Here is a 27,614-nt window from a genome sequence, read left to right on the forward strand (position 1 = left end):
ATGAGATCAGCTTCATCCATATGCAGAATATCTGGTATTGTGATGCCCACATTTTAAAGTTGGTTAAATAAGAGGTAAAATTACTTGGGCGGAAGTTTAGCCTAGTGGTAGAGTGCTTGCCTAGCATGCACTAAGCACTAAGACCCAGGTTCGATTCCTCAGTACCACATACACAGAAAAAAGCCAGAAATGGTGCTGTAGCTCAAGTGGTAAAGCTCTAGCCTTGAGAAAGCCCCAAGAGCCCAAGGACTTTGCCCAAGCCCTGACTTCAAGGCCCAGGACTGGAAAAAAATAAAGAGATAAAATTACTTGATTAAAGTTCCATATTTAATGATTGGTTGAGTTGGGAATTCCTTCCACTTCTGTCTAATTCTGAAGTATCTCCAATACTGAAGATTCATCTATCTATCTCCCATGATATATGACCTTGTTCAGGAGCTGGCATGATTATATGTGCATGTAGGCCATGCCTGGTATCACGTGAACTAGCTTAGCCATGAGGTCATCACTTGAATGAAATTGGATAATCTAGAAGAGTGCTTACCCAGGCTAGTGCTGCTGGCTTCTTCCTCGTCCCTCCCTCTATCTCTCCCTCTCTCCTTACCCCCCTCCCTCCTCCTCCTCCTCCTCCTCCTCCTCCTCCTCCTCCTCCTCCTCCTCCTCCTCCTCCTCCTTCTTCTTCTTCTTCTTCTTCTTCTTCTTCTTCTTCTTCTTCTTCTCTTCCAGTCCTGGGGCTTGAACTCAGGGCCTGGGCTCTGTCCCTGGGCTTCTCTTGCTCAAGGTCAGCACTCTACCATTTGAGCCATAGCGCAACTTTCAGCTTTTTCTGTTCATGTGGTACTGAGGAATCGAATCCAGGGATTCATGTATAGTAGGTAAGCACTCTACCACTAAGCCATATTACCAGTGCACCCATTTTTCCCAAATCCTTTAGACATGTTTTCCTTTTGTAAAAAAATTTATAATAACGTCAGAATCTTAACTCCGGTATTGACAGGGTTGTGTTACTGCATCACCTTTAGTTGGTCTTAAAACCCATTTATATCACTTCCATATACATGTGTCAAGCCTTTGGACAGATGGCATATAACTTGCACTTTTTGTCTGATTATTTTCTGGCTTCATCTCTGGATAGTAACCTTTTTTTTTTCTAGATCCTGTATGTACTTTTTGTTAGGTTTTTCTTCTGCTAATTCAAGTGTTAGAGAGACACGGGGAAGAAACCCCAGATGTGATATCTGTGCTGACACTCAGATATTTAAATCTTATCTACATCTCAGGTGTTCATTAAAAGCTACAGACCATCTACACTCTGGCTAATGACATATCACACTGAAAAGAAAAACCCTTAGAAAATCTGACTGATATTTGTTACTCTAAGAAGAATACTTCAAAAGCAACTGAATATGGAAATAAAGTATTGATAATTGTTGTTGAAAGTATTTTCTCTTACAAACACATACACACACACCCACACACACACACACACACACCCATACAAACTTATGAATATACAGCCTCACTGGCTCTTGCACACAGTAGCTCTTCTCTGGCTACAGATGCATGCATGCACTAATTGATGTGATGTTTGAACAGCACTGAGGATGTCCACATCACAGAATTTGCAGCCTGGAGCACTTCTGAGATTTCCCAGAATGCACTGATGTACTACAGTGGTCGACTGTTTTGGATTGATGGTTTTAGCATTATCACAGCACAGGAAATAAGTCAGAGAACCAGTGTGTCTGTTTCAGAAGCGGCCAAATTTAATCAGTTCACCATTATTCAGACATCCCTCAAGCCTTTGCCAGGTATGACCTCTTATTCCTGCCTATCTTCTTCTCTAATACCTTCTGTGAGACAAATAGTTTGAAATGAATTATGCTGAAAAAGAAAGATTCTCTTGACTTGTTTACACTCAGTTTAATCTGTTTCTATCTGTCTGTCTATCTGTCTGTCTATCTATCTATCTATCTATCTATCTATCTATCTATCTATCTATCTATCTATCTATCTATCTGTCTACTTATTACCAGTCCTGGGTCTTAAACTCAGGGTCCGAGCACTGTCCTTGGGCTTTTTCAAGGCTAGAGCTCTACCACTTGAGCCACAGAACCACTTCCAGCTGTTTCTATGTAGGTGGTAATGTGAGGCCTAAATTAATTTTGAAGCCCGATGAACTTCAGTAAAAAGTTATTGTTGGGGCCGGGAGTTTGGCCTAGTGGTAGAGTGCTTGCCTAGCATGCAGGAAGACCCAGGTTCAATTCCTCGGTACCACATACATAGAAAAAAAAGCCGGAAGTGGTGCTGAGGCTCAAGTGGTAGAGCTCTAGCCTTGAGAAAGTCCAAGGACAGTGCTCAGGCCCTGAGCTCAAGCCCAGGGCAGTCTCCATTTTGTAAAGTTCTGAGAAATCCCCTGACTGCCTCTTCTCAGGAGAACTGCAAGATGCTCCATCAGATGTTTACTCAGAGAGCTACCAAGGACATTCAAAGGTCATCTTTAGGACAGCAGCTATGTTCCACAGCTAGCAAGGACACCTAAGACTAAACTTCTGTGGGAAACCATAACATCAAAACTGATAAAAAAAATGTGGAATGTCCCTATGTAAAGGTTAACTAAAACATAAGGCTGTGAGAATAAAAACTAAAACTTGTTTATTCTGTACTATAAAAGCTGTGCTAATTCTGTACTCGGGGCCTCCAAGCGTCACTGGTTTTTAAGGCACAGAGGACCAAGCTCGAGCTTGCTAATAAACAGCTCTTTGTTGCTTGCATTGGTCGTGGTCTCTGATGGTCTTTCAGGGGGATTGTAAACGTTGGGCATGACATTATCAAGGGATTGAACTCAGGTCTTCATGCATGCTAGGCAAGCACTCTACTACTGGGCCAAACTCCTGGCTACATATCTGTTCCTTTCTTATTTGTACGTGTCAGTTTCTACATTTTTTTCTCACTTTTTTTTCCTCCTTGTCAGTGGTGGGGTTTGAAATCAGAGTCTGGATGCTGTCCCTGAGCTTTCTCTGCTCAAGGCTCGTGCTCTACCACTTAGAGCCACAGTGTCACTTTGGGTTTTCTGGTGGTTAATTGGAGATAAGAGTCTCATGGACTTTCCTGCCCCAGCTGGCTTTGAACCACAATCCTCAGATCTCAGCCTCCTGATTGGCTAAGGATTTCAGGTGTGAACCATGAGCATGTGGGCCATCTTTTTTTGTTGTTGTTTTATTAACATCCACTAATGCTAATTCATTCATCAATGAAGTTAGGAAGTTTCATTATGACATATACTCAGTTAAACCCAAATTTATAACTTGAAATAGCCACAATGGGATGATTTTTATTGTTTTTGAGACAAAATTTCTGTATGGACCAGGCTGGCATGGAACAAACTTGGAGTTCAAGCTGGTCTCCAACTCACGATTTTCTTTGTACTTTCATGGTGCCAGGATTCTAGGCATATGTCACTAAGCAGACTTGGAAAAGTTTGATTAAGTTCTAATTACCAATAATATCAAGTGATTTCCCCTGATTCAGTTCTGATTGATAATCCTAAGTCCTTGCTACCTCCGTTTCTTCCTTTTGTGGATTTTTTTTTTTTTGCCAGTCCTGGGCCTTGAACTCAGGGCCTGAGCACTGTCCTTGGACTTTCTCAAGGCTAGCGCTCTACCATTTGAGCCACAGCACCACTTCTGGCTTTTTCTATGTATGTGGTACCGAGGAATTGTACGAGGATTTTCGTGCATGCTAGGCAAGCACTCTACCACTAGGCCAAACTCCTGGTCATCAGTTTCTTTCTTTCTCCTGTTTTGTAGGGAACTTTTCCTCCACCCCCAAGGTTATTCCAGATTCTATTCAAGAGTCTTCATTTAGGATTGAGGGAAATGCTTCAAGCTTCCAAGTCCTATGGGATGCTCCCCCTGCTGTGGATTGGGGTACAATATTCTACAGTGTGGAATTTAGTGCTCATTCCAAGGTAAGGTGTTGCCTCAAGTACTAGTTCCCAAACACACCCATGTCACATCACTGAACACAATGAATTGTACTTCGTTTGCTTCCTTAAGCTCATGTTCTTTTTTTTTTTTCCCTCCTCATGGTTTATGATTATTACGGTTGTTCACCAGAACACTTGTTCCTGGCGAATCTCTTGCTGGCTTGTGCTAACTGCCATGTTGTGTACATTTTAATTGGTTTATCTAGTAAATCATTGGAATTAGCAAAATGGTACATGGTGATGACATGTGATGAATAGTTTGGTGATTTTTACTGCATTAGCAATGAAGAATTTTATTATTCTATTCCTTAGAAGATATTTTATGTTTACATTTTAGTTCCTGGCTAGTGAGCAGTCTTTGCCGATGTTTACTGTGGAAGACCTACAGCCCTATGCATTATTTAACCTTTCTGTCACTCCTTACACCTACTGGGGAAAGGGTCCCAAAACATCTCTGTCACTTCGAGCACCTGAAACAGGTACAGGGGCACAGAAAAGGTCTTATTTTCCATGGCCTGGAAATATTGAAAAATATTTTTCATTCTTGTAGATGTTTTAAATTCAATATTCTTTCCGTGATTCTTTAAAAATTAGAATAGGATCATTGAAATGCATCTGCTTGCTGGTACAGAAGCTAGAAGTGAAACTGTGATTCAAATGTCACAGCACTAGCCTTGAACACAAAAGGTCAGTTCTGAGATCAAGCCCTAGAACTGGCGAATGTGCCATAATTTATTCCAAAGAAGTCTATTTGAAATATTTCTTAGGCACGTTAGCTTGATTGTAGTAATATTTATGATGCAGGTATATGTTTTAGGTAATTTGTGATTTTATAAGGAAAACGGGTATTGGAGAGCAGAGAGAATTTCTTGTTAAGGTAGTTATGAACAAAGATATTATCTCAAAATATTCTGTAGTAAATAACTAGTATGCAAATTTTATGATTTTTTGGAAATATATTTTAAGAGCCACGTCTCTACATGTGTCTGTAATTTTAAAGTATACTAAGCACATTTACAAATATCACACCTTTAGTAAACATTTATTACCTACCATGTGTCAGAAAGATCATTTCCCTTGGCACTCATACAACTCTGAAGTGTGCCTGACAGGTGTTACAATCTTAATTATATGGGTGAGAAAATGGAAACACTGTAGTAGCTCAAATAAATGCCACGAACACAACCCAGATTTTTTTCCAATTTTTTCAATCTCCATTTACTCAACTTTCACAAATGCTGACAAACATTAGCTTCCGACTAACACAGGACCTGGCGGGTGATAAAAGCTCAATTAATATTCAGTTGCCGCTACATTTTTCCTGTTATGATGCATTCAAGAGCATTTATCCTTGAGTCTCACAACAGGAGCACTGGGATCCAGGCATGTTCAGTTTGTGATTATCTTAAACTGTCAGCTTTGGTGGCACTGGTGCATGGAGATGAAATCCTTCTGGGGATCCACTCGAGGATAGATTAACATCTACTGGAGGATGGGAGAAATAAGGAAGATGGATAGAATTTGGTCCTTTCATGATATTTACAACTTAATGAGTGATTATTCAAATTGAGGACTATCTATTATGCACTCACTGTGTGCCATTCCTATATTAGAGCGAGGGATTTAAGTAAAGAATAAGAAAGGATGCTTTCTCTGATAGAATGAATAAAACTCAGCCCCCCCCCCACACACACATAGCAGAAATGAGACAGTGAGATCAGAGCAGCAGCAGCAATGAGTAGATACCACTAGGAGAAACCTTTAAACCTATCAAGCTGCCTTGTGCATGAACACAACTTCTGCAAGGCTTGGAGGGGTGAAGCAAAAACAAAAAAACCCACATCCCATGTGAGATGTACAACGCTAAGAAGGTCAGGAGAATGACAGTGAAAGTGATGAACAGTAGGAAGCAATGTGATTGGACTGAAGGAGAGCATGGAAACCTTGTAGAGGATGGAGGGATATAGAAATCTGGCTCAGGAATTCCTCTCAGACTGTATCCTATATAGGCTTGTTGTAGCTTTACTTCTGCCTGCCCCACAACTTCCTGCCTCTTTTGACAGTGAGAGAGTCTCAGTCCCTGCTGGCTTGTATTTTATACCAGGAGAAAGTTTCCCTGTCCTGCGTCACCCCCACCCCCACCCCAGGACTGAGATTTTGACCTCAAGTTAAATCACTTCTATCAAGATGAGAGTCAATCAATGCTGCATTTTGTAAAGAGAACCAGCCACCTTCCATCTGGACGGAGCACAGATTAAAAAGACGTGCTTGACTCAAAACAGTAGGGATTTGGTTTGAACATATGGCAAAATAAAATATCACAATGGGGCCCAAAGTAATGTAGGGATTGTTGTGTCATGAAGAACTCTGAAGAATGAGAGAGATCTCAGGGAGCTTTCTACTTGGAAGACAAAACCAGGCCTGAGCCTTGTGCTAGAGTGGTGCCATTAATCGTCACCAGGAAGACAGGCCACCTGTTTGATGGCTCTGGAACATGAAAACCTGTGTCATAGATGGGGTTGTTGTTAGTCTTCTATTCAGGGCCTTCCTTCTACATATTGCTTATTATCTCATGGTATTTTTATGAAACAGTTGATTACTCACAAATGAATGTCTGCTTCTATCACATGTCTTGTGAAAGAAAATGGGAAGTAAGACAAAAACGATTTATAGCATAGAAATAAAACAAACACCCATGAGTTGACTCTAAAAACAAAACCAAATTAAACAAAAAGATGAGTGGGAGAGATATACTTCCACTGTCTAGAGTGAGATATTTTGTTTGTTGTCGGGATGTCCCTACGTCGCTTATGAGTGGTTAGTCAGCTTGTATTCCTTTTTGCCTTATCTGTGTCCCCTGCTTTTCAGTACCATCAGCACCAGAAAACCCCAGAATATTTATATTCCCAAGTGGTCACAAGCTCAACCACAGTAATGTTGTGGTGGAATTTAGGTGGAATAAACCTAAGCATGAAAATGGTGTGTTAACAAGATTCGAAGTTTTCTATCATATATCCAACCAAAGTGACACAAAGAAAATCTTTGAAGACTGGACTGCTGTCAGTGTCACTCCCGCAGAGATGTCTTTTCAACTTCAAAGCATGGATCCTGGGTACATTATTGCCTTCCAGGTAGGAGAGAGAAAATCCAGTATTAGAGTCTTAATAGTGTGAAAGAAGAGTAATTAAAGGACAAGGCTGTCGCCAGGCATAGGGAGCTGAAGCCAGGAGGCTGAGAGATGAGGATTGAAGTCAGCCTGCATAGAAGAGCCTGGGAGACTCTTATTGTCAATGAACTACCAAAAAGCTACAAGTGAAAGTAGCACATCAGTCTTAGAACCAAGCAAGAGTACAAGCCCTGAGTACTTGAGTAAATTGGGGAAAGGATGCCTTGTCAACTTTCCTGCACACAAAGGTTACTTTTTGAATTCAAAGCAAAGCATTCTGTATGGATGTGGACTTTGCAGGCCATGTACCATGTATTCATTATCTTATTTGATTCTCAAACTGTGAAGGAAACCCAAGTCTTGTGCTGTGTCAGTCAGTTACCAAAGCTGCCAGGGTAAGAGGTGATACACCACAAATTAATTTGTAGAGTCATCTCCAACACATCATAGCACCTGTGTGAATCATCTGGATGGCTGCCAATACCAAGGGAGATAAAATTAATGTCTGCATAGTTGATGCCTCAGAGCACCTGTGCATTTGATAGACCAGAAAGAGTGATTATCAGCCAAAAAATAGAAATTGTCACTCAATTTCTATTTTTGTCAAATAGATTTCAATTATATAACCCAGGCTGACCTCAAAATGACCCTCTGCCTTACCTTCCAAATACTGGGATTTCAGGGATGTACAACCTTACCCAGTAGTTCACATTGGTATTTTAAGTTTTGTATGAAGTAACTTTCCATTTATAATAGAGGGCTTGATAATTTTTCATATCCTCATCAACTATCCTGTTGATTGGTGACAATGTCACACATATTTACAGTTATTTTTTCCATTTTTTGGAGAGAGGGGAGAATAATGTTTTAGAGATTTGAGTTTCCTATATATCGATTTTTTTGGTAAATTTCTAATTTTATGATTATTTGAATAATTCATTCAGACTACATATAATAATATATACATATATAAATTCTTTTTAATGATATACATGCACACACACACACACACACACACACACACAGAAGCTGGTCATTGTATCACTTGTAATCTCAGTACTCAGGAGGTGAAGCAAGAGGTTCAAAGCCAAACTATGTTACATGGCAAAATGTTGTCTCCAACAAAACCAACAAACAAAAATATTAAAGACATTAATGTAGGAGATGTAACAGGAGATGTGGTATACTTAAGGCCAATGCCATAATAAAAATTATCTGATGGTATGTTGATTGAGAGAATACTATATTTGCATGGTATTACCAATAATCTTTGTAGAATTTCATATATATGCAAAATTTGGAAATGGAAATGACTTAATAAACAATAAAAGGCATCTAAAAGCCAAAAATTAAATATTTATGGTTAGGATATTAAGGCAAATGTGTTTCAATTGTTTGAAAACATAATGTATACCAAGAATGTGACATAAATATTCAAAAATTGATCTATCTCAGAACTTATTTGTTGTCACTGAGATGAGTCTTCAATGTGTGTGTGTGTGCGTGTGTGTGTGTGTATGTGTGCATATGCATGTGTGTGCACGCACACATGCTTGCATTTGCCAATCTTGGGACTTAAATTCAGGGCCTGGATAATGTCCCTGAGTAACTTTGCTTAATGCTAGTGCTCTACCTCTTGAGCCACAGCTCCACTTTAAGCTTTTTGGTAGTTAATCGAAGGTAAGACTCTGATGGACTTTCCTGCCTGGGCTACGATTGAACTGTGATTCTCAGCAGATCTCAGCCTCTAGAGTAGCTAGGGTTACCAGTGAGAGCACCACTGTCCAGCTTATGCATTTTGTTGTTTCTTTTCTATCTTTAGGTTCGAGTCTTTACATCTGAAGGGCCTGGACCATTTTCTGACATAGTGAAAAGTAAAACCTCAGGTATTTATCATCTAAAATTCATATAAATAACTTTTTGGGATCTTTTTTTCCTATTGGTATCTTTAAGGATATGAACAATGTCTCTCAGATGAAGTTAAGATTATAAAAATCCTTTTTTTTCTCATTGTGTACAATGAGGCCTTTGATTAGAAGGCATAAATGTCTTCATGGAGACTCATGTACTGTATGAACCCAAAGGCAGGCCAGAGGTGTCAAAACTGCCCCCAAAGACTGCAAATGTTATTCCCATACATATTATCTACTTGTTTTTCATTTACAGACATCAATCCATTACCTTACCTTATAAACCTTGTTGACAACAAGGTCGAATTTCTAGATATGGATCAAAACCAAGTCATGTGGACGTTTTCAGCAGAGAGAGACCTTAGCGCCTTGGGATACACTGCTGACAATGACATGGGCTATTATGCTCAAGGAGACGCCATCTTCCTTCTGAATTTGCATAATCATTCCAGCTCTGTGGTACTTCACTTTGTAATTCCTTTGAATTGAAAGATGGAATATTTACATATCATACTATCCTGTAATCGAAACAGCTGGCCTATGGTTAAATCATTAAGAGTAGAATGATTGACATAGCAGCTACCTATATCATTTAGCTACAAATACATATAAAATAAAAATGGATGAATGATTTTCAGGATTCACTTGCAAATGGTTACTGGATTTTAGGCACTATGTTAGATCCTAAAGATAGAGAGCTATGTTAGCTCTTACTGGAGATCATCCACTATCTGGTCATACTACAGCTTACCTGAGGTAATCCAGTTATGAAGAGAAAGTTTATTTGGGGGCACAGTTTTGGAGGTTTCCACCATGAACATTTGGCTGCTAAAAAGCTGAAAGTAGAGTTGAGCCTCAACGGTTAGAGCACAAAAGTTCAAGAACAGGGCCCAGGCTTGGTGTTCAAGCTCCAGGACTGGCACCAAATTAAACAAACAAACAAACAAATAAACAAATATAGATTTCTTTAACAGTAATGGTAATAATGATTTAGGATGAAATCTGAGACATTTAGGAGATTGTACAGAAATTCAGGTAGCGAATATTAAGGGCCTGAGTTAGGTGGCAGGAAATGTGGCATGAAAGGAGGGAACAAACTAAGAAGATATTTAAAGTGAAACTGGTTCACTATTTCCAGTAACCTGAGTAACAAGTCAAGGGGAACTTTGATTGCTAAGCTTACGTCATTGGGTGAATTTTGGAAGTCCATAAAAGTATAAAATGCAAGTGAAAAGGAGGCTTAGAGGGAAGATGATGAATTCTCTTTCCTGGGCTAATTCATGTGGAGTTCTTCAGTAGGCAGACTGACGTTTAAAATAGTAATCAACACTCCTTGATTACCCCATATTGCCTGAAGATGTGGATGGTTAGCCGTGGTCTGTAGATTATAATTAAAGTGATAGAAGAGGACTTATACAGTGGTGAGAATCCTGAGTTATTGAAAAGCTTTGGATCTATAATGAATGATTGTTGTCCTTAATGTACTATGTTGTCTCTCATCTCCTTTGCTGTCCCTTGGTCATCTCATATTGTTATAGTATCTCACTTTGTTATCTGATATATTGAATTTATTTGTATTTGGATATTTGAAAATTGATAGGGAAGGGGGGAAAACCAAGATGGTGGGGGGTGTGGGGGGGGAGGGAAATGGGTACCAAGACATGTGAAAGGGTATCAATGTATGTGAATTAATGCACCATCTAAATGGCAAATATCATGTAACCCTTTTACTAATCACAATAAAAAAAAGATTAATTAGAAAAAAAAAGAAAAGCTTTGGATCACCAAGGAGAAATGCATTAAGCAAGCAATACAGAACATCACAGAGAAGTCTTCCAGTTCATCAATTAATCCTGTCTTCCTGGTTGTGTTCTCTATCCAATGTTAAGCTTTTCCGAGATGCACTAGTTTCTGGGATCACAGTTATCTCCGCAGACTGGATCTCAAGGCACCTCTACTTTGTGCTGAATGGATCACAAAATGGAACACAGATATTTGATGTTGATCTTGAACACAAAATGAAATGCCCCATGGAGATCAAGTTTTGTAACACAACTTCAACAATAATTTCTTTTTCTGTATATCCCTTTTTAAGGTATGTGTGAATATCTTTTTCTATTGGAACGAAATAGAAATCAAGCCATGTAATATTGTCTTTCTAGTTTAAAGATAGAAGCCAAATGCTTAGGGTTCTTGAGCCTAATTCTACATAGAGATTTGAGATCACCACAGCAAATACATAATCTTAACAGTTACCTAACTTAGGTAACTGTAACCCCTCTGTACACATTTTTATAACAATAAAAAAGAGACAGAAAAGAGAACTAGAGATGGTCATAATGAAAATTATCAGTGTACATTTTGAATTTACAGCTACTCATGTTTTATATAGGCCAATATGCTTGGCCTACAAGCACTTGAGGTCATTATAGTCTGAGGCTTAAGTTGTAAATGGATTCATTAAAGAGATAATTGAAAATATTATGAGTTAGACTGGTTGTGATCTCCTTAATCTCTGATTATTGGACATTTGAATATGTTCATTCCTAATACTGATTATGTCTAAAATTGCCAAAAAATGATTGATCGTCATTAGAAACTAATCATATATTCTCTTACTAAGTTGCAGTGACATTATTTTCCTCCTTTAGTCGCTTGTATTGGACAGAAGTTTCCGATTTGGGCTATCAGATGTTTTACTGCAGTCTTATCAATCACACCTTGCACCGAATTCTGAAACCCACAGCAACAATCCTACAAAATGCAAAGAGCTACTGCTCTTGCAATGTGACAGAACTCGAGTTAGGTGCAGCGATGACTGTTGATGCCTCTGACCTAGCGGAACCACGGGTATACTTTACCAAAGGTAGAGAGATTTGGGCTACAGACCTAGAAGGATGCCAGTGCTGGAGCATCGTCATGCTGCCTGCCAGTCTGGGTAATACACATATGAACACTCTCTTCTGCTTGCATCCCGCATACACTCAAAAGAATGAACAATGGTAGATGCTTTGTACCAGGCCGAGAGTGGTTACAGAATACAAAACAAGTTGTTACCAGGTAGACCCGTTCACAAAATTTCCTGGATTTGTGTTTTTGAAATTGCAAATGTGTACGAGAGTGATAATTGCATATTTTGTTCTTCTGATATGATTCCAAGACCCCCCTCTTTTTTTGTCAGTTGTGGGACTTGGACTCTGAGCTTAGGCATTGTCCCTGAGCTCTTTAGCTCAAGGCTACTGCCCTACCCCTTGAGCCAGAGTGCCACTTTTGGTTTTCTGGTGGTTAATTGGAGGTAAGAGTCTCATGTTATTTAGTGCCTGGGCTGGCTTTGAACCTTGATCCTCAGATCTCAGCCTCCTGAGTAGCTAGGATTACAGGCATGAGCCACTGTGCCCTGCCAAGACTCCTCTTAAATCAATCACTGTAAGCTTTTCATTGACTTAAAGGGTAGAGATGACCTTTTAGACTTCTCTTCTTAGGAACCTCATTTGTTTCTGTTAAATTTGTGAGAAAGACTCTTTGATCATACTTTGATTACACTCTTCTGAATGATCTGTGGACTAGGCCTATATCTCAACCTCCCAGGCCTACCTTTGTTAAGTCTAGTTTTAGCAGGAGTTCTATCACTTAACTCTCAAGAAACCTCATCCATGATGTGTACATCTTTAGCCTGCTTTTAGCAAGAATTCTGTCAGGCTAGTTTAAGACACCACTACTCTCAATGACCGACCCATCACTGATTCTCTCCCTCATGCATGTTGAATGGAAATTCCTGACTTTCTTTTTTTTTCATAGTGTAATATGTTTTCTTTTTTTTGTTGTTTTTTTATATTTTTATTGTAATTAATAAAAGGGTTACATGATATTTGCCAGATAGAAGGTGCATTAATTCACATACATTGATACCCTTTCACATGTCTTGGTACCCATTACCCTCCCCCCCAACCCCCCCACCCTTAATATGTTTTCTTTATTGCAATGCTGTTTTAGTCTAGATCAAAAGTCTTTACTACCATTCTAACACATAGCAAAACAATCTTTTCTTTAAAGCAAGATACAAAAGAATTATCCAGTGATCCTTTTTATTCAATCTTTCATAAATTCAGTTGCAATCCAGAATTCTAAAATTAGAAAACTATGATGACGTTAGAGATTATTTAGTGTTCATGTTACTGAAAGAAACTACTGCTATAAAATTCTTTCTTGGCCAGTTTATTACTGCATTAATATATTTAATGTGAATTAGTTCCAAATCATTAATGAAAATATTGTACAAGGATCTGTACCCTGTTTTTATCCTCTGTTGCTGATTGATTGCTTCTATTTCACTTGTAGGCAGAGCTTACAACCTGCCCTTAACTAGATTTGTGACCTGGAGTACATTATTTAACTCCTCAAACCTTAGTTTTCACATTCACAAAACAGGGCTGGTAACAATAGCATTTATTTACCTTATTAATTTGATACAATGCTAACATGCAAAAATATCATTGAGCCAAACAGAATAAAAGAAATGATCTTTTCATATCGGAAACTAGGAAGATTAAAAATTTAGAAGGTAGGGTCGGGAGCGTGGCCTAGTGGTAGAGTGCTTGCCTAGCATGCACGAAGACCTGGGTTCGATTCCTTGGTACCACATACATAGCAAAAAGCCGGAAGTGGTGCTGAGGCTCAAGTGGTAGAGCTCTAGCCTTGAGAAAGTCCAAGGACAGTGCTCAGGCCCTGAGCCCAAGCCCAGGACTGGCAAAAAAAAAGAAAGAAATTTAGAAGGTATAATGTAGAAAAAAGGCTTTCTTCTATTGTTTAAAATAGAAAAAATTATTCTAAAAAATTATTCTGCAAGAGTCCACTGAGAAAATGCTAAAAAATTAAGACTTCTTAAGACTCTAAAAATTACTCTTTTTATGTTCTTTGTGTTTTTGAACAGTGGGTAAAACACTTGATGGCTTAACGGTGGATGGGGAGTTTCTATACTGGATCACCACAGCCAAAGACAGCACACAGACTTATCAAGCCAAGAAAAGAAATGGGGCCATTCTCTCCCAAGTGAACACACAGAGAAGTAAGCTTGTCTTGGCTTACAGTTTAGTGATGCAGCCTTTCCCAGGTAAAGTCACGTTTACCATCTGCTGTGTCCTTCAATGCTAGGCCATAAGTCCCTGTGCTGTGCTCTCAGTGGTGATCCTGATTCAGGCTTTAGGGGACCCTGATTGATGTTTGTCCTTCACGTCACGTTGCCACCATATGTATGCACAGCCTGGGTTGCAGAGGGCAATGTGAGATGTGAGAAATCTGTGACCTGTCATTTTCTTTGCTTGCCTCCTTTCAGTTCCATAATTTATCTTCTTTCTTTCTTTTTCTTTTTAAATGATATTTGGGGACTCTCAATGGTCTCAAAGGGCATTGTGTAAAATCTCAAGTCAAGTATTTCTTTAAGCAAAGTACTGTATTATTTTATTGTATTATCCATTACGTAGTACTCTGTATATCAGTGCTGTGCATCCATGTGTAGTATCATCGTGGGCTTGTAGTCCCCCCTTAATGTTTACATTTGTGCTGTCATTTTTATTTCCCTCTCTCCCTCCTTCCTTCTATCCTTGTTTCTTCCTTTTCTGGGGATCAAATTCTGAGACGTGTGCATATTTGGCAACTGCTCTACAATTAAGCTGTATCTCTTTTTCTTTCTTTCTTCTTTTTTTCTCTTCTTCTTCCTTTTTTTTTTTTTTTGGCTAGTCCTGTGGCTTGAACTCAGAGCCTGAGCACTGTCCTTGGTCTTTGTCAAGGCTAGAGCTCTACCACTTCAGCCTCAGCACCACTTCCGGCTTTTTTCTACATATATGGTACTGAGGAATTGAACCCAGGTCTTAGTGCATGCTAGGCAAGCACTCTACCACTAGGCGATGCTCCCAGCTCAAGCTACATCTCTTAACTCCTTATTGTTAAACTTGGTGTGTGTGTGTGTGTGTGTGGTTTGTGTGTACATGTGCATGTGATTGTATGTTTGGAGATTGAAAGCATGACATTATACATGCAATACAAGTACTTTACCCCAGCCCCCAAATAAAGTTGGTTAGTATTTTGCTTCTTATTCTACTGCCTCCATAAACCGGTGGCTCATAGCGATAATCCTACTCAGGAAGTTGAGATCTGAGGACCATGGTTCAAAGCCGCCCCAGGCAGAAAAGTCCATGAGACTCTTATCGCCAATCAACTACTCAGAAAAAGCCAAAAGTAGCACTGTGGCTCAAGTGATAGATTGCTAACTTTGAGCACAAAGAGGTTCAGGGACAGTGCCCAGGTCCTGCATTCAAGCCCCAGGGCTGGAAAAGTGAAATTAGGGGCAAGAATATTGATCTGATTAATGGATTCCAAATATAAATTTCAAAATGCAGAAAGATTTTTTAAAAAGAATAGTTAAAGTTAGGCCCACATTATAGATTTCCAAGAAGGAAAAAAAAACTTGTACAAAAAACTTGTAAACATTAAGACACTTAGAAGGTGGGGGGATTTGAAGGAAAATTGCACGAAAGTTACAAAATAGTCCACTCTCCTATTCATCTAGTGCTTATATGATAGTATTCATTTATGGTCTAAACTGGAAATGGATGCTCACATTAGCAATTAGAGCAATAACGTCAATCAAAGGATATTAGTATTTTTTGCCAGTTTTATTATTTATTTAACTATTATGGAAGGATATGCTGATATATTGAAAATGCCATTAAAGGCAGAAAAATACATTTCCCCTTCCTTCCTTCCTTCCTTCCTTCCTTCCTTCCTTCCTTCCTTCCTTCCTTTCTTCCTTCCTTCATTTTTCCTTTTCCTTCTTTCCTTCCTTCCTTTCCTTCCTTCCTTCTTTCCTTCCCTCCATCATCTCCTCTCTTTCCCATCCCTCTCCGTCACCTCCTTTCTTCTCTCATGTCTTCTCCTCTCTTCAAAGGGAGTGTTGTTTTGAAAGTGCTTTTGTCTGTATTCTTCCCGGAAAAAGTTTAGTATGCACTGCAAATTTCTTTCTAAACTTTGATATTATACTGGAAGTTGAAGGAATGTATTGTTCCTCTTATGCTTTCTCTAATCCTAGTTGTTTTCTTATTTTAGACAAAGCATATCTATCTCTAGCTTCAGATGTTGGAGAATCAATTATACTTAATGCTACCAACACCAGCCTTACAATCAGATTACCTCCAGTCAAGACAAGGCTTACACTGCATGGCATCACCAGCCCTACACCAACCTTCCTGGTTTATTATAGGGAAGTTAATGACATGACAGCCAGCTCTGAACAGAAGTACAGAATCCTGGTAAGATGGGAGTTAGTGGTTTTTGACTTTCCACAAGATGCTCTTTTATGATATAAAGGTCTCAGCCATAATAAGGGACTTCCCACATGCCTGCCAGGAACTTCTTATAGTCAATGGCTCATCAAAGGTATTGGGTTTTAGCTCTCTGGTTGAAGTTTAACCTACTCTCAGGTTAGTATATTAACTCTGGCCTGTTGATCAGTTGCCATGGTAACCGTTTCCCTAGTTCCTGGGAGAACTGAGTTGTTTCCCCCTGATTTCCTCTCTATTTTGAGAGAAATGTTTTTGGGGTCTATCTAGAACTTTGGAGTATATTGTATTTTTTGTCTGCTTTGTTTTCGTTGGTAGTAGGGCTTGAACTCTGGGCCTTGGTGCTTTCCGTGAGCTCTTCATTTCCAGGCTAGTGCTCTACCATTTGAGCCACAGCACCACTTCCGTTTTTCTGGTGGTTAATTGGAGATAAGTATCTTATGGACTTTTATGTCCAGGCTAGCTTTGAACCATGGTCCTCAGATCTCAGCCTCCTGAGTAGCTAGGATTACAAATGTGAGCTACCAGTGCCCAGCTTGTTTGCTATTTTATATATATTATGAAATGCAAGGATGTTCTGTTTTTAAATTGTCTCTGTGTATCTAGCAATTCTATAATAGTTGAAAAAGCAGAAATTCACTAGATAATTCTTCTTATTCTAGTTAAAAAAATTTAATTTAAACAAGTGTTATTTATTTATTGACAGTCCTGGGGCTTGAACTGAGGGCCTGGGCCCTGTTCTTCAGCTTTCTCAAGGCCAGAGCTCTACCACTTGACCCACAGTACCACTTCCAGCTTTTTTTTCTATGTATGTGGTACCAAGGAATTGAACTCAGGGCTTTGTGCATGCTAGGCAGCACTCTACCACTAGGCCAAGCTCACACACTCACACGCACACGCACATATCCGAAAGATGAAATTGATCATTGGCTACTGGACATTAAACATTATATTCCCTGTCATAAAATATACCTCACTGTTATTTCCTTTACTTTGTGTGTGGTTTATTTTTTTTTTGCCAGTCCTGGGGCTTGAACTTAGGGCCTAAGCTCTGTCCTTGGGTTTTCTCAAGGCTAGAGTTCTACCACTGAGCCACAGCACAACCTCCGGCTTTTTCTATGTACGTGGTACCAAGTAATCGAATCTGGGTCTTTGTGCATGCTAGGCAAGCACTCACCACTAGGCCAAACTCCTGGCCCTATTTTAGATGTTCTAGTTTCCCTTGCACATTTCTAAAAAGAGTTGTTTTGGAGACAAATTGCCTGACCTTGTCTGTACTTACAGCATTGGACGTTTCTGTTATGGGAACTAATCTATTGCATTTTGTTCACATTGATTAGGATGGGTCTAAGATAGTGACGCTCAGCCTTGGGGCACTCTAAACAATTCGGTTAGAATCTACAGAGATGAAACCCACGCATAATTTTTTAAGGTCCTAGATATTTCTCAGGCATAAAGTTGAGAAACATCCTTTTACTTTCCTAAGCCTTATTTTAAAATAGCTATATAGCATCACTTATCAGTCATTGGACTCATTTGGCTGTCACTGTGTTATTGTAGTATTTCACTGATGGTCTACTGTAATCCTGGTGAAATAATACCTTCCTCTACCAAGACATGTGAAAGGGCATCAATGTATGGGAATTAATGCACCTTCTACCTGGCAAATATCATGTAACCCTTCTATTAATTACAATAAAAATATATGAAAAAAATAATACCTTCCTCTGAAAATATAGCTTCCTATGTGAAATGAGTTATTTTACGAAGTAGGCGCATGGATGTCAATCAATTGCCAGTTATTCATAAAGATACTAAACAATTTAGGTCTGGATAGGTTAAGATGCTGGTGTTTTCTTAAACTAAAAATATGCTAAGTATTTTTGCTGTGAATATTTTCTCTTTGGCTAAACAAATTGTAACTTATTTATATTGAACATAAGACTCATATTGACTTGTGAAAATTAAAATTACAGGAATCTCAGGAGGATATAGCCCTTATTGGTGGGTTACAACCATTTTCCACATATATGATACAAATAGCAGTAAAGAATTATTATTCTGATCCTTTGGAAAGCTTACCTCTGGGAAAAGAGGTTTTTGGAAAGACTAAAAGTGGAGGTGAGTATGGCTTTCTAGGATGGGATTTTGTGATATATAGGATATATATATATATCTGTATTTTTTAATAATTATGAGGTATGAATGCAGGGCCTAGGCTCTGACTCTGAGCCTCTTTTGCTCAAGGCTAACACTCTAAGATTAGAGCCACATTACCACTTCCAGTTTTTTCTGCTTATGTGGTACTGAGGAATTGAACCCAGGGCTTCATGTATGCCAGGCAAGCACTCTACCACTTAGCCACATTCCGAGCCCAATGACAAGTCTTTTTAAACTTAGCAAGAAGACACATTTGTAGAATAGTATTTTGATGAATAGACCCCTACTCTATGTCCTACAGGTAGAGAATAACATTTCTTCCAAGTTTTGGTCTTGCCACAGAGTGTCACCCTTTTTCCTTTTGATTGTAGGTCTCTGTTCATATAGGGAGACAGGAAAAAATACCATTTCTCTGTGTGAACTGAATTTTAATATAGTATCCTTTAAAAAAAAGAGAGAGAGAACAGGCCTGTAGTCCAAAAAGGCATTTTAAGAGATGATGATTGGGCCAGAAGCATGGGCTAGTGGTAGAGTTTCTGAGAACATTCATCTCACAGCCTGTATCCTGCAGCTGGAATCAGATAATTATTTAGTCATCAGGCATAAATAGACAAGTCCATCAGACAGCCCGTTCCTTTACCATTTTGGTAGAGCTGACCTTCCTTCTGGCTGTGTGGTAGCCTTCTGCTCACATGAGAAGATTGTTCTCAGTGCTTTCCTCTCGTCCTCCCACCTTCAGTGCTAGTGCAATCATTCTTTATTGTTCTTTATTTCAGTACCAGAGCCAGTGTGTGCTATTAACACAACTGTGCTGTCAGACACCAGACTCCTTATATCCTGGAGAGCATCTCCAAAACCAAATGGACCAAAAGAGTCTGTCCGCTACCAGCTGACAATCTCACATCTGGCCCCTATTCCTGAAACTCCTCTAAGACAGAGTGAATTTCCAAATGGACAACTTACCCTCCTTGTTACTAGATTGTCAGGTGGACAACTCTACGTGTTAAAGGTACAGAGCACTTTGGACATTTTTCATTGCCATTCTCAAGTGCAGGGCCTGAAGAGGTTAAACAACTGTTCTCTTTTACCAAAAGGTTCTGGTCTGCCATCCTGAGGAGATGTGGTGTGCTGAGAGTCATGACGTCACAGTGCAAACATTCAACACACCAGAGAAACCCTATGGCTTGGCTCCAGATAACACCAGTTTGCAGTTAGATTGGATGGCTCCATCTAATATTAATCTCATAAGATTTTGGTTTGAACTCCAGAAGGTAGATTTTTTATGTAACTTTATTTGATGGTGTAGAATAAATCGAAAAACCTTTCCATGTGTCTATAGTATGTTTTTGGTAACAGTTATCAATTTAGGTTTGGTATATAGAAGTGATCAATTATCCAGACTAATTTTTAATAGAATTTCCAGAAAGAATGATTTTCTCTCAAGAGGCTCTGAGCAAAAGTACATGTTGTACTACACAGATTTCATAGTATTTTTCTTAGTTACGAGCTGTCATCATGGTTTTCTGGTTTAAAGTCTATAACAATTGGATATGAAAAAAATTGTAAAAACAAAAGTCTAAACGTTGTTTCAAAAAACCCTTTCTGAAATGGAAGAATGCCTAGAGTGCCAGCTATGAGCAACAAGTTGAGTAAGTGGATAAGGCCTTGAGTTCAAGTCTCAGTACCAGCACAATGAAAGAAGATAAACCTCTCCAGCCATTTGAAGGCAGTTCAGTGACAGATCTAGAATTGTGTATGGTTTTTAATCACCAAAGTATAAAAAAAGATATATTCAATTTAATGTTGGTAAATGTATTCAGAGGAATCCATTAAAATTGTGTTTTATTTTTTCCTCATCTGTCCAGAGAACCAAATGGTTTGAACTCAGGGTTTTTCATTCTGTTTTCTTTTTCTTTTTTTTTTTTTTTGCCAGTCCTGGGCTTGAGCTCAGGGCCTGAGCACTGTCCTTGGACTTTCTCAAGGCTAGAGCTCTACCACTTGAGCCTCAGCACCACTTCCAGCTTTTTTCTATGTATGTGGTACCGAGGAATTGAACCCGGGTCTTCGTGCATGCTAGGCAAGCACTTTAACCACTAGGCCAAACTCCCGGCCCTCTGTTTTCTTTTTCATGGGTAGTGGTTCATAGCTCAAGTGATGACTTAAGTGATCACTTGAGCTATGTCTCCAAGATTAGATTTTTTGCTGTTGTTTTTGTTTTTGTTGTTGTTTCCAGGCCAACTTCAAACCGCAGTTCTCTGATCTCAGCATCTTGAGTAAGCAGGATGATAGGTGTATGCCATCAAATGGAAGGAGAGGTGGGAAGTGTTTATTGACAGAAATTGACCTTAGGAAACTATAAGGAAAATACTCAAAAAACCCATGACAAAATTCCACACATTTTACAATTTCCTATTTGTATAAGGAAAAAAATCAAACAATTATTTTAAGGGCAAAAATATTCAGATTAAAACAACAATATCACAGAGAAAGAATTTTCTGATATCTACCATTAGAGATGCAGTATCTAAAAATGAATAAAATGAAGCTTTCTGGTGGTTTACTTTGAATACGGTTACTTTACTTCCTTCTTTCACTGATTTATTTCTGGATTTATTGTGTGTAAATATAAGGAATTTCTTTTTTCTTTTTTTTTTGCCAGTCCTGGCCTTGAGCTCAGGGGCTAAGCACTGTCCTTAGACTTTCTCAAAGCTAGAGCTCTACCACTTGAACCTCAATACCACTTGCAGCTTTTTTCTATGTATATAGTATGGAGAAATCGAACCTGGGTCTTCATGGATGCTAGGCAAGCACTCCACCACTAGGCCAAACTCCCAGCCCCATATAAGGAATTTCAATTACATGGCTGAAGTTGGGGGTTAAGAAGAAAAATTGATGTTTTAGTTTTTAAATCACTATGAACATCTTCATAGATTCTAACTCTGTAAGGTTATTACCATGAAATTAGCAGATGTCTGGAATTTATGTTGTCATTTGTTGAGTTCCACCATTGTTTCTTAGCTGTGAATTTTGTGTTCTTAGCTTCTTGATTCAACGTGGGTGTCTACCCCAGGGATAAGAAACAGTTGCAGTTTTGAATCTTCACTCTGGTCAAGGGTTGGGTAAATATAAATCTCAGGCTTGCTATTAAGGACTTTATTCATGTGAACTGACAACAAATAAGATGGCTGTTAATACTGTGGCTAAAGTTATGACTAATGCCAAGAGCTTCATAAAGAAGCTCTTATTTTTTCATAGGAAGTAAATAGTGTTTAACTTTTAATCAATTCGCTGCAGGCTTACAAATTTTCTAGGTCTAAGAAGACTTTCTTCAAGAAACAAAAATGTTAGTTGACACTTTTTTATTCCTAGTGGAAACACAATGAGTTTTACCACGCGAAAGCTTCCTGCAGTCAAGGCCCAGCCTATGTCTGTAACATCACGGACCTACAACCTTATACCTTCTATAATGTCCGAGTAGTTGTGGTTTATCTGACGGGAGAAAATAGCACCTCACTTCCAGAAGGCTTCAAGACAAAAGGTGAGGATTAAAAATCTCTTTACAAACCTGGATGCAGTGGCTCACACCTGTAATCCTAGCTATTCAGGAGGCTGAGATCTGAGGATCACAGTTCAAAGCCGTCCTGGGCACTAAAGGCACTAAAGACACTAAAGACCATGAGACTCTTATCTCCAGTTAACTACTAGAAAACCAACGTGGCACTTGGCTCAAGGGGTAGGGCAGTAGCCTTGAGCTGAAGAGCTATGGACAAGGCCCAGGCCCTGGGGTAGGGTGATAGCCTTGAGCTGAAGAGCTCAGGGACAACACTCTGGCCTAGAGTTCAAGCCCCATGACCCACAAAAAAAAAGCTCTTCACATTGTGTGGAGCTGGGAGAGATTGGAGGAGAGCTATGAAACCTGTGATATTGATCAGATGCTTTGTACTCATAAGCCAACCCTGAATTGAAGCCCCTGTGTACAACTAAAGACAAATAATAATATCTCATCGTGTGGGAAGACAATTGACTTCTTAAACATTTTTCATCTCTTCACCAATTATAGAAGTTGAAATTTTTTCTTAACTAGGAACGATTGCTGTTTATAGAGCTTGAATAAAGAATGGAAGCATTAGAAGAGTCACTGCAATGATGAAGTAACATGGTCTTGAAGTATCCTAAACTGGGAAGTCACTTCTTTCAGTAGTCTGATTTTTCCGTCCAGCTATACTTTTCACTGAGAACTGACTAACACAAAAGAATTGAATGTTGCTGGTTTGTTTTTTTTTTTCCCCTGTGGTGGCTTGCCTGGGCGCTGTCCCTAAGTTCTTCAGCTCAAGGCTATCACCCTATCCCTTGAGCCACAACCCCACTTCCTCTTTTTTTAGCGATTAATTGGAGATAAGAATCTCATGATCTTTAATGCCTGAGCTAGCTTTCAACAATGATCCTTAGATCTCAACCTCCTGAGTAGCTAGGATTACAGGCGTAGCCACCATGCCTGACATAATGCTGCTAAAATAAAAATAATAGAAAAGAGTAAAGGGGAAAACTTGATAATTTTATTTGTATTTATAATTTATTTACTGTCAATCCACTCAGAAATCAATTGTCTTTTACTGATCAAACTCCAAATACTCATTTAAAAATATGTACTTGTAGCAGAATATTTCTTTAAGGTACTTACCTTTCTATAGAAAAAACATTTTTACTTCTCACATGTCAATCAATATTTTTTCTTTCCCCCAAAGCTGGAGTCCCTGGTAAACCAGGCATTCCCAAACTATTAGAAGGAAGTAAAAATGCAATACAATGGGAAAAAGCTGAAGATAATGGTAGTCAAATTCTTTACTACATCCTTGAAATCAGGTATGTCTGTTTGCAAAAGAGCTTTTAGCATACAATAAAGAGCTAGGCAATAAAGTATAAGATAATCAAAAGTAATATTTCTTTCTTTTCTCTTTTTCTTTTCTTTTTTGTTGGTAATGAGTTGTTGGGGCCTAGCCTCCATCCCTGAAGCCTGATTCTGGCTCAGCTGCAATTAAAGGGCTTTGTCTCCCCGGAGAGGAGAGGAGCAACAATGAGTTTTGAACTCTGGGCCTGAGCACTGTCCCTGAGCTCTTCAGCTCAAGGCTGCCGCACTATACCTTGAGCCAGAGCTGCCACTTTCAGTTTTCTAGTATTTAACTGGAGATAAGAGTCTTATGGACTTTGAACTGCAATCCTCAGATCTCAGCCTCCTGAGTAGCTAGGATTACAGGCGTGAGCTACCACGCCTGGCCCCAAAAGTAATATTTCTGCAGGTGCCATTTGTATGGAAACACAAAGCAGCTTCAGTGCAGGGATCTTGAAATCATCAGTATGTTCTTTGCTCAACCTCTAGAGGTCAGCCTTGGTACTCTAATTCTAAGATAATGTACATCAGTCTTTAAAATCTACAAGTGCTTATAAAATTTTTACAGAGAAAGCATTCCATTGAAGGTCCATGCAACCATCATTTATCTCCTATCTATTCCATTTAAGAAACCTCGTTATTGTTTGGTGTTGGCATGTGTGTAAATTTCTGATCATTTGTTTTTTTAGCAAGGTTAAGTACTCTCTAGTGAGAAACTACAATGAGTTAGATGTTTTTCAGAATGTAAACACAGGGCAAGAGCTGAAATGGTCTGAGGTTATAGGTGGTGCAACTTTCCTACCTGTTGGGAAGCATCCAGTTTGCAGTGTGTTCCCAGGGATTGAGGATGCACTGTCAGTGAAAGCTAGTCGCTGATCAACATGCAACCTCAGCCTTGGCTGGCACGGGGAGCTCAATGAACCACAACTGATTGATGCCAACAAGAGGGAAGATCTCCAAATTCCCAAAACACTCCCCTCACGGGACTATGAAAACATCTTCTAAGACGCTCCAAGGATAAAAGTCACTTCCATAATTATAGTCCTGGCAACTTGAGTTTTAGATCTATTTTTGCTTCATCTTTCTCTGGCATCCCCATAACCTTAACAATTTGTTCCTGCTCGTGTTGGAGAAATCTCTTGGCCATATCTCCAATAGGAATAAATTTTTGTTACTTCTTTTCATGCATAATGAAATACTTTCTGACTTTCAAGACTATCTTGGTGGTGTGTGATCATAATTGCGTTCAATGACTAGATTATGCTATAATTCTTTCCAGGACCCTTTACTATGTCCTCTCCAATAAGACTTTAATTGCAAGATTCCATCTAAATAGTTTGTATATCTTTTGTCCCATGTATTCCCTCTTGATACCTGGTCAACAGGAATGACAGAAGGAATTATAGTTTCAGTGAATCTAAGTCAGTTCTTTAATTGGAATACTTCAATTATTTCTAGTCAGGGTGTTGAGCTAGTATGTTCTTGTTGATGGAGCAATCTTAAAGAAAAGTGCATATACTTGGAAGCATGACAGGCCTTATTAGTTTCCTGGGATTACCATAACAAAGTGCTACCTACTAGATGACTTCAGATGACTTAGGACAACCTATATTTACTCTTCCAGTTATAGAAGCAGGACCATGCACCTTCAAGAGGATCCTTGCTTTTTGTTTTTAGTGTCATATGGTCGCCATAACCCCTTGGCATGTAGAGGTACCACTCCAATTTTTGTCACCATCACATGATGTTCTATATGCATTGATATCCTAATTTACCCTTCTTATGAGGGTAGCAATCATTGAATGAGAGCCCACACTGATCTAATATGATCTGATCTTAACTTCATGACATCTACCGAGACTATTTCCATCAAGATCTTATTCACAAGTTCTAAGTGGGCGTAGACCACAGACCATGTTTATATTTTCACTCATTTTCCTTTTTTTCCCTCCCTCTCTCACTCTTTCTTTTTTTTCTCTTCCTTCATCTTTTTTTTTAAACTAGTCCTGGGCCTTGAACTCTGAACCTAGTTACTGTCCCTAAGATCATTTTGCTCAAGGCTAGCACTCTACCACTTGAACTACACCACCACTTCTGGCTTTTTCTATGATTACTCCAAATAAGAGTCTTATGGACTTTCCTACCCAGGCTAGCTTTGAACCATGCTCCTTAGAGCTCAGTCTCCTGAGTAGTTAGGATTATAGGTATGAGCCTATAATCTTAAGAATGTTAAGAAACTTACTGCCAGGCACTGGTGACTCACATTTACAATCCTAGCTACTCAAAAGGTTGAGAGCTGAGGATTGCAGTTCAAAGCTAGACTGGGTAGGAAAGTCTGTGAGAATTTTTATCCCCAGTTAATCAGCAAAAAGCTGGAAAGAGTTCAAATGGTAGAGGGTCAGTCTTGAACAAAAATTGTTAAGGGACAGTGCTCAAATTCTGAGTTCAAGCCTCAGTACTGGCACAAAAGAATGACAAATTAAAAAAAAAAAAGAAACCTATGAAGCCAGTGTGGTGGCTCATGCCTGTAATCCTAGCTACTCAGGAAGCTGAGATCTGAGGATCAAGGTTCAAAGTCAACCCTGGGCACAAAAGAACCTGAGACTCTTATCTCCTATTACCTTTGGAAAAACGGGAAGTGGGAATTGGTTCAGGGGTAGGGCGGTAGCCTTGAGCTGAAAAGCTTAGGGACAAGGCCCAGACCCAGGGATAAGACAGTAGCCTTGAGCTGAAGAGCCCAGGGACAGCGCCCAGCCCAAGTTCAAACCCCATGAGCCACAAGAAAAAAAAAAGAAAGAAACTTACAAACTTCCCAGTTGAAATTTGTCATTTCAATGACAATATATGAGGGAAACCATGAAACCTATGTTTCTTTGGGCTTGGCTTACTCCACTTAATACAAATTTTTCCAGGTCTTCCAATTTCCTTTATAAGAAGTAAAATATCATTCTTTCTGATGGAAGCATAGATTTCTATTATGTATATATACCACATTTTCTTAATTCATTGATAAATTATAACAGATGGTAGGCATCCATACAGTAAGACTAAAGGAGGATTCTTAGGAGAGGATCACAAGGGCTCAATAGCATTGTGCATATGATCAGATACACATGTTTATGAAATGTAAACAAACAAGAGGTTCTTTGTTTTCTCCTTTGTTGTTTTTATTTTATTTCTTTTGTTCTGTATGTAAGCTTATCTATTTTGGGAAGGGAAAGGGGGGCACAAAAATGATGGGATAAAGGGTAAAGAAATAGAGCAGTGATAGACACTATGTTGAAAATGAACTATACAACTTGTAGGGGAGGGGGTCCAGAGGGAATAACTAGGAAAAAATGAGGGAGGAGATGACACTATTTAAAAAAAATGTACGCATTATCTGACTTATGTAACTGTAACCCCTCTGTACATCACCTTTACAATAACAATAGTAGTAATTTAAAAATGTATGGAATAGTTACTGATGTGCTTGGAATTCTGAAGGTGTTTTACTCATTCTAAAGAGTAAAATAAATAATAATTTGGCCATTGAGTATTGATTCATTTGGCCATTGATTATTTACAACTGAGTTGATGGACTTAGTTGGTTGACTTACACATCACTCAGATGATTTTATAAAAGCATACTGTGTTCTATAGCCAAATAATGTGGGAAAAATTAGGTCAAGGAAAAAGCATGCTACCAGAGACTCTAGAGGTCTATTATTAAAATGATACAGGAGCAACTAGACATAACATGTATATTGTCACATTTATCTTCTATATTTACCACTTTGGTGTTTCTCTTGCAGAAAGGGCACTTCAAATGACTCACAGAACCACAACTTCAGGTGGAAGATGGCATTTAATGGATCCTGCAATAGCATTTGCACGTGGAAGTCCAAAAACTTAAAAGGGACATTTCAGTTCAGAGTAGTAGCTGTAAATAATCTTGGGTTTGGTGAACATAGTGGAGTGAGTGAAAATATTATATTAGCTGAAGGTATGTTATCATATCTATCTGCCTACTAGCTGATTACATGAAGGTTTAGTGATTAAGATAGGTGAATCGTGAACACTAGCAACAGATTTAGTCTGTATAACTATCATCGGAACTAATGAATTATTCAATTCATTTCATGGGATCTTTCTTTATATTAGCATCATTTTGTTTCTTTCCTAGATA

The 27,614-nt window shown here is 38.9% G+C and overlaps 1 protein-coding gene across 4 annotated transcripts in view; it reads left to right on the forward strand.

Moving 5' to 3' along the window:
- Positions 1–27,614, forward strand: part of Ros1 (ROS proto-oncogene 1, receptor tyrosine kinase) — a 97,280-nt gene that overhangs the window by 38,795 nt on the left and 30,871 nt on the right. The window contains exons 19-35 of one of the 4 annotated variants that reach the window (XM_090338229.1): positions 873–875; positions 1,597–1,811; positions 3,810–3,970; positions 4,326–4,467; positions 6,857–7,119; positions 8,977–9,040; positions 9,321–9,523; positions 10,954–11,159; positions 11,716–12,002; positions 13,995–14,174; positions 16,166–16,368; positions 18,375–18,519; positions 19,335–19,567; positions 19,653–19,829; positions 21,928–22,096; positions 23,304–23,421; positions 27,241–27,431. In XM_090338229.1, coding sequence (XP_090194355.1) covers positions 873–875; positions 1,597–1,811; positions 3,810–3,970; positions 4,326–4,467; positions 6,857–7,119; positions 8,977–9,040; positions 9,321–9,523; positions 10,954–11,159; positions 11,716–12,002; positions 13,995–14,174; positions 16,166–16,368; positions 18,375–18,519; positions 19,335–19,567; positions 19,653–19,829; positions 21,928–22,096; positions 23,304–23,421; positions 27,241–27,431 — 2,960 coding nt within the window. Of the gene's footprint in view, positions 1–872; positions 876–1,596; positions 1,812–3,809; positions 3,971–4,325; positions 4,468–6,856; positions 7,120–8,976; positions 9,041–9,320; positions 9,524–10,953; positions 11,160–11,715; positions 12,003–12,706; positions 12,725–13,994; positions 14,175–16,165; positions 16,369–18,374; positions 18,520–19,334; positions 19,568–19,652; positions 19,830–21,927; positions 22,097–23,303; positions 23,422–27,240; positions 27,432–27,614 lie in introns of all 4 variants that reach the window. The other 3 variants (XM_090338230.1, XM_090338227.1, XM_090338228.1) reach the window with 3 other exon arrangements.

Source organism: Megascapheus bottae, chromosome 8 (genome assembly GCF_031878675.1).
Source record: "Megascapheus bottae isolate mThoBot1 chromosome 8, mThoBot2.hap1, whole genome shotgun sequence".
In the NCBI taxonomy this organism is placed as follows: domain Eukaryota; kingdom Metazoa; phylum Chordata; class Mammalia; order Rodentia; family Geomyidae; genus Megascapheus; species Megascapheus bottae.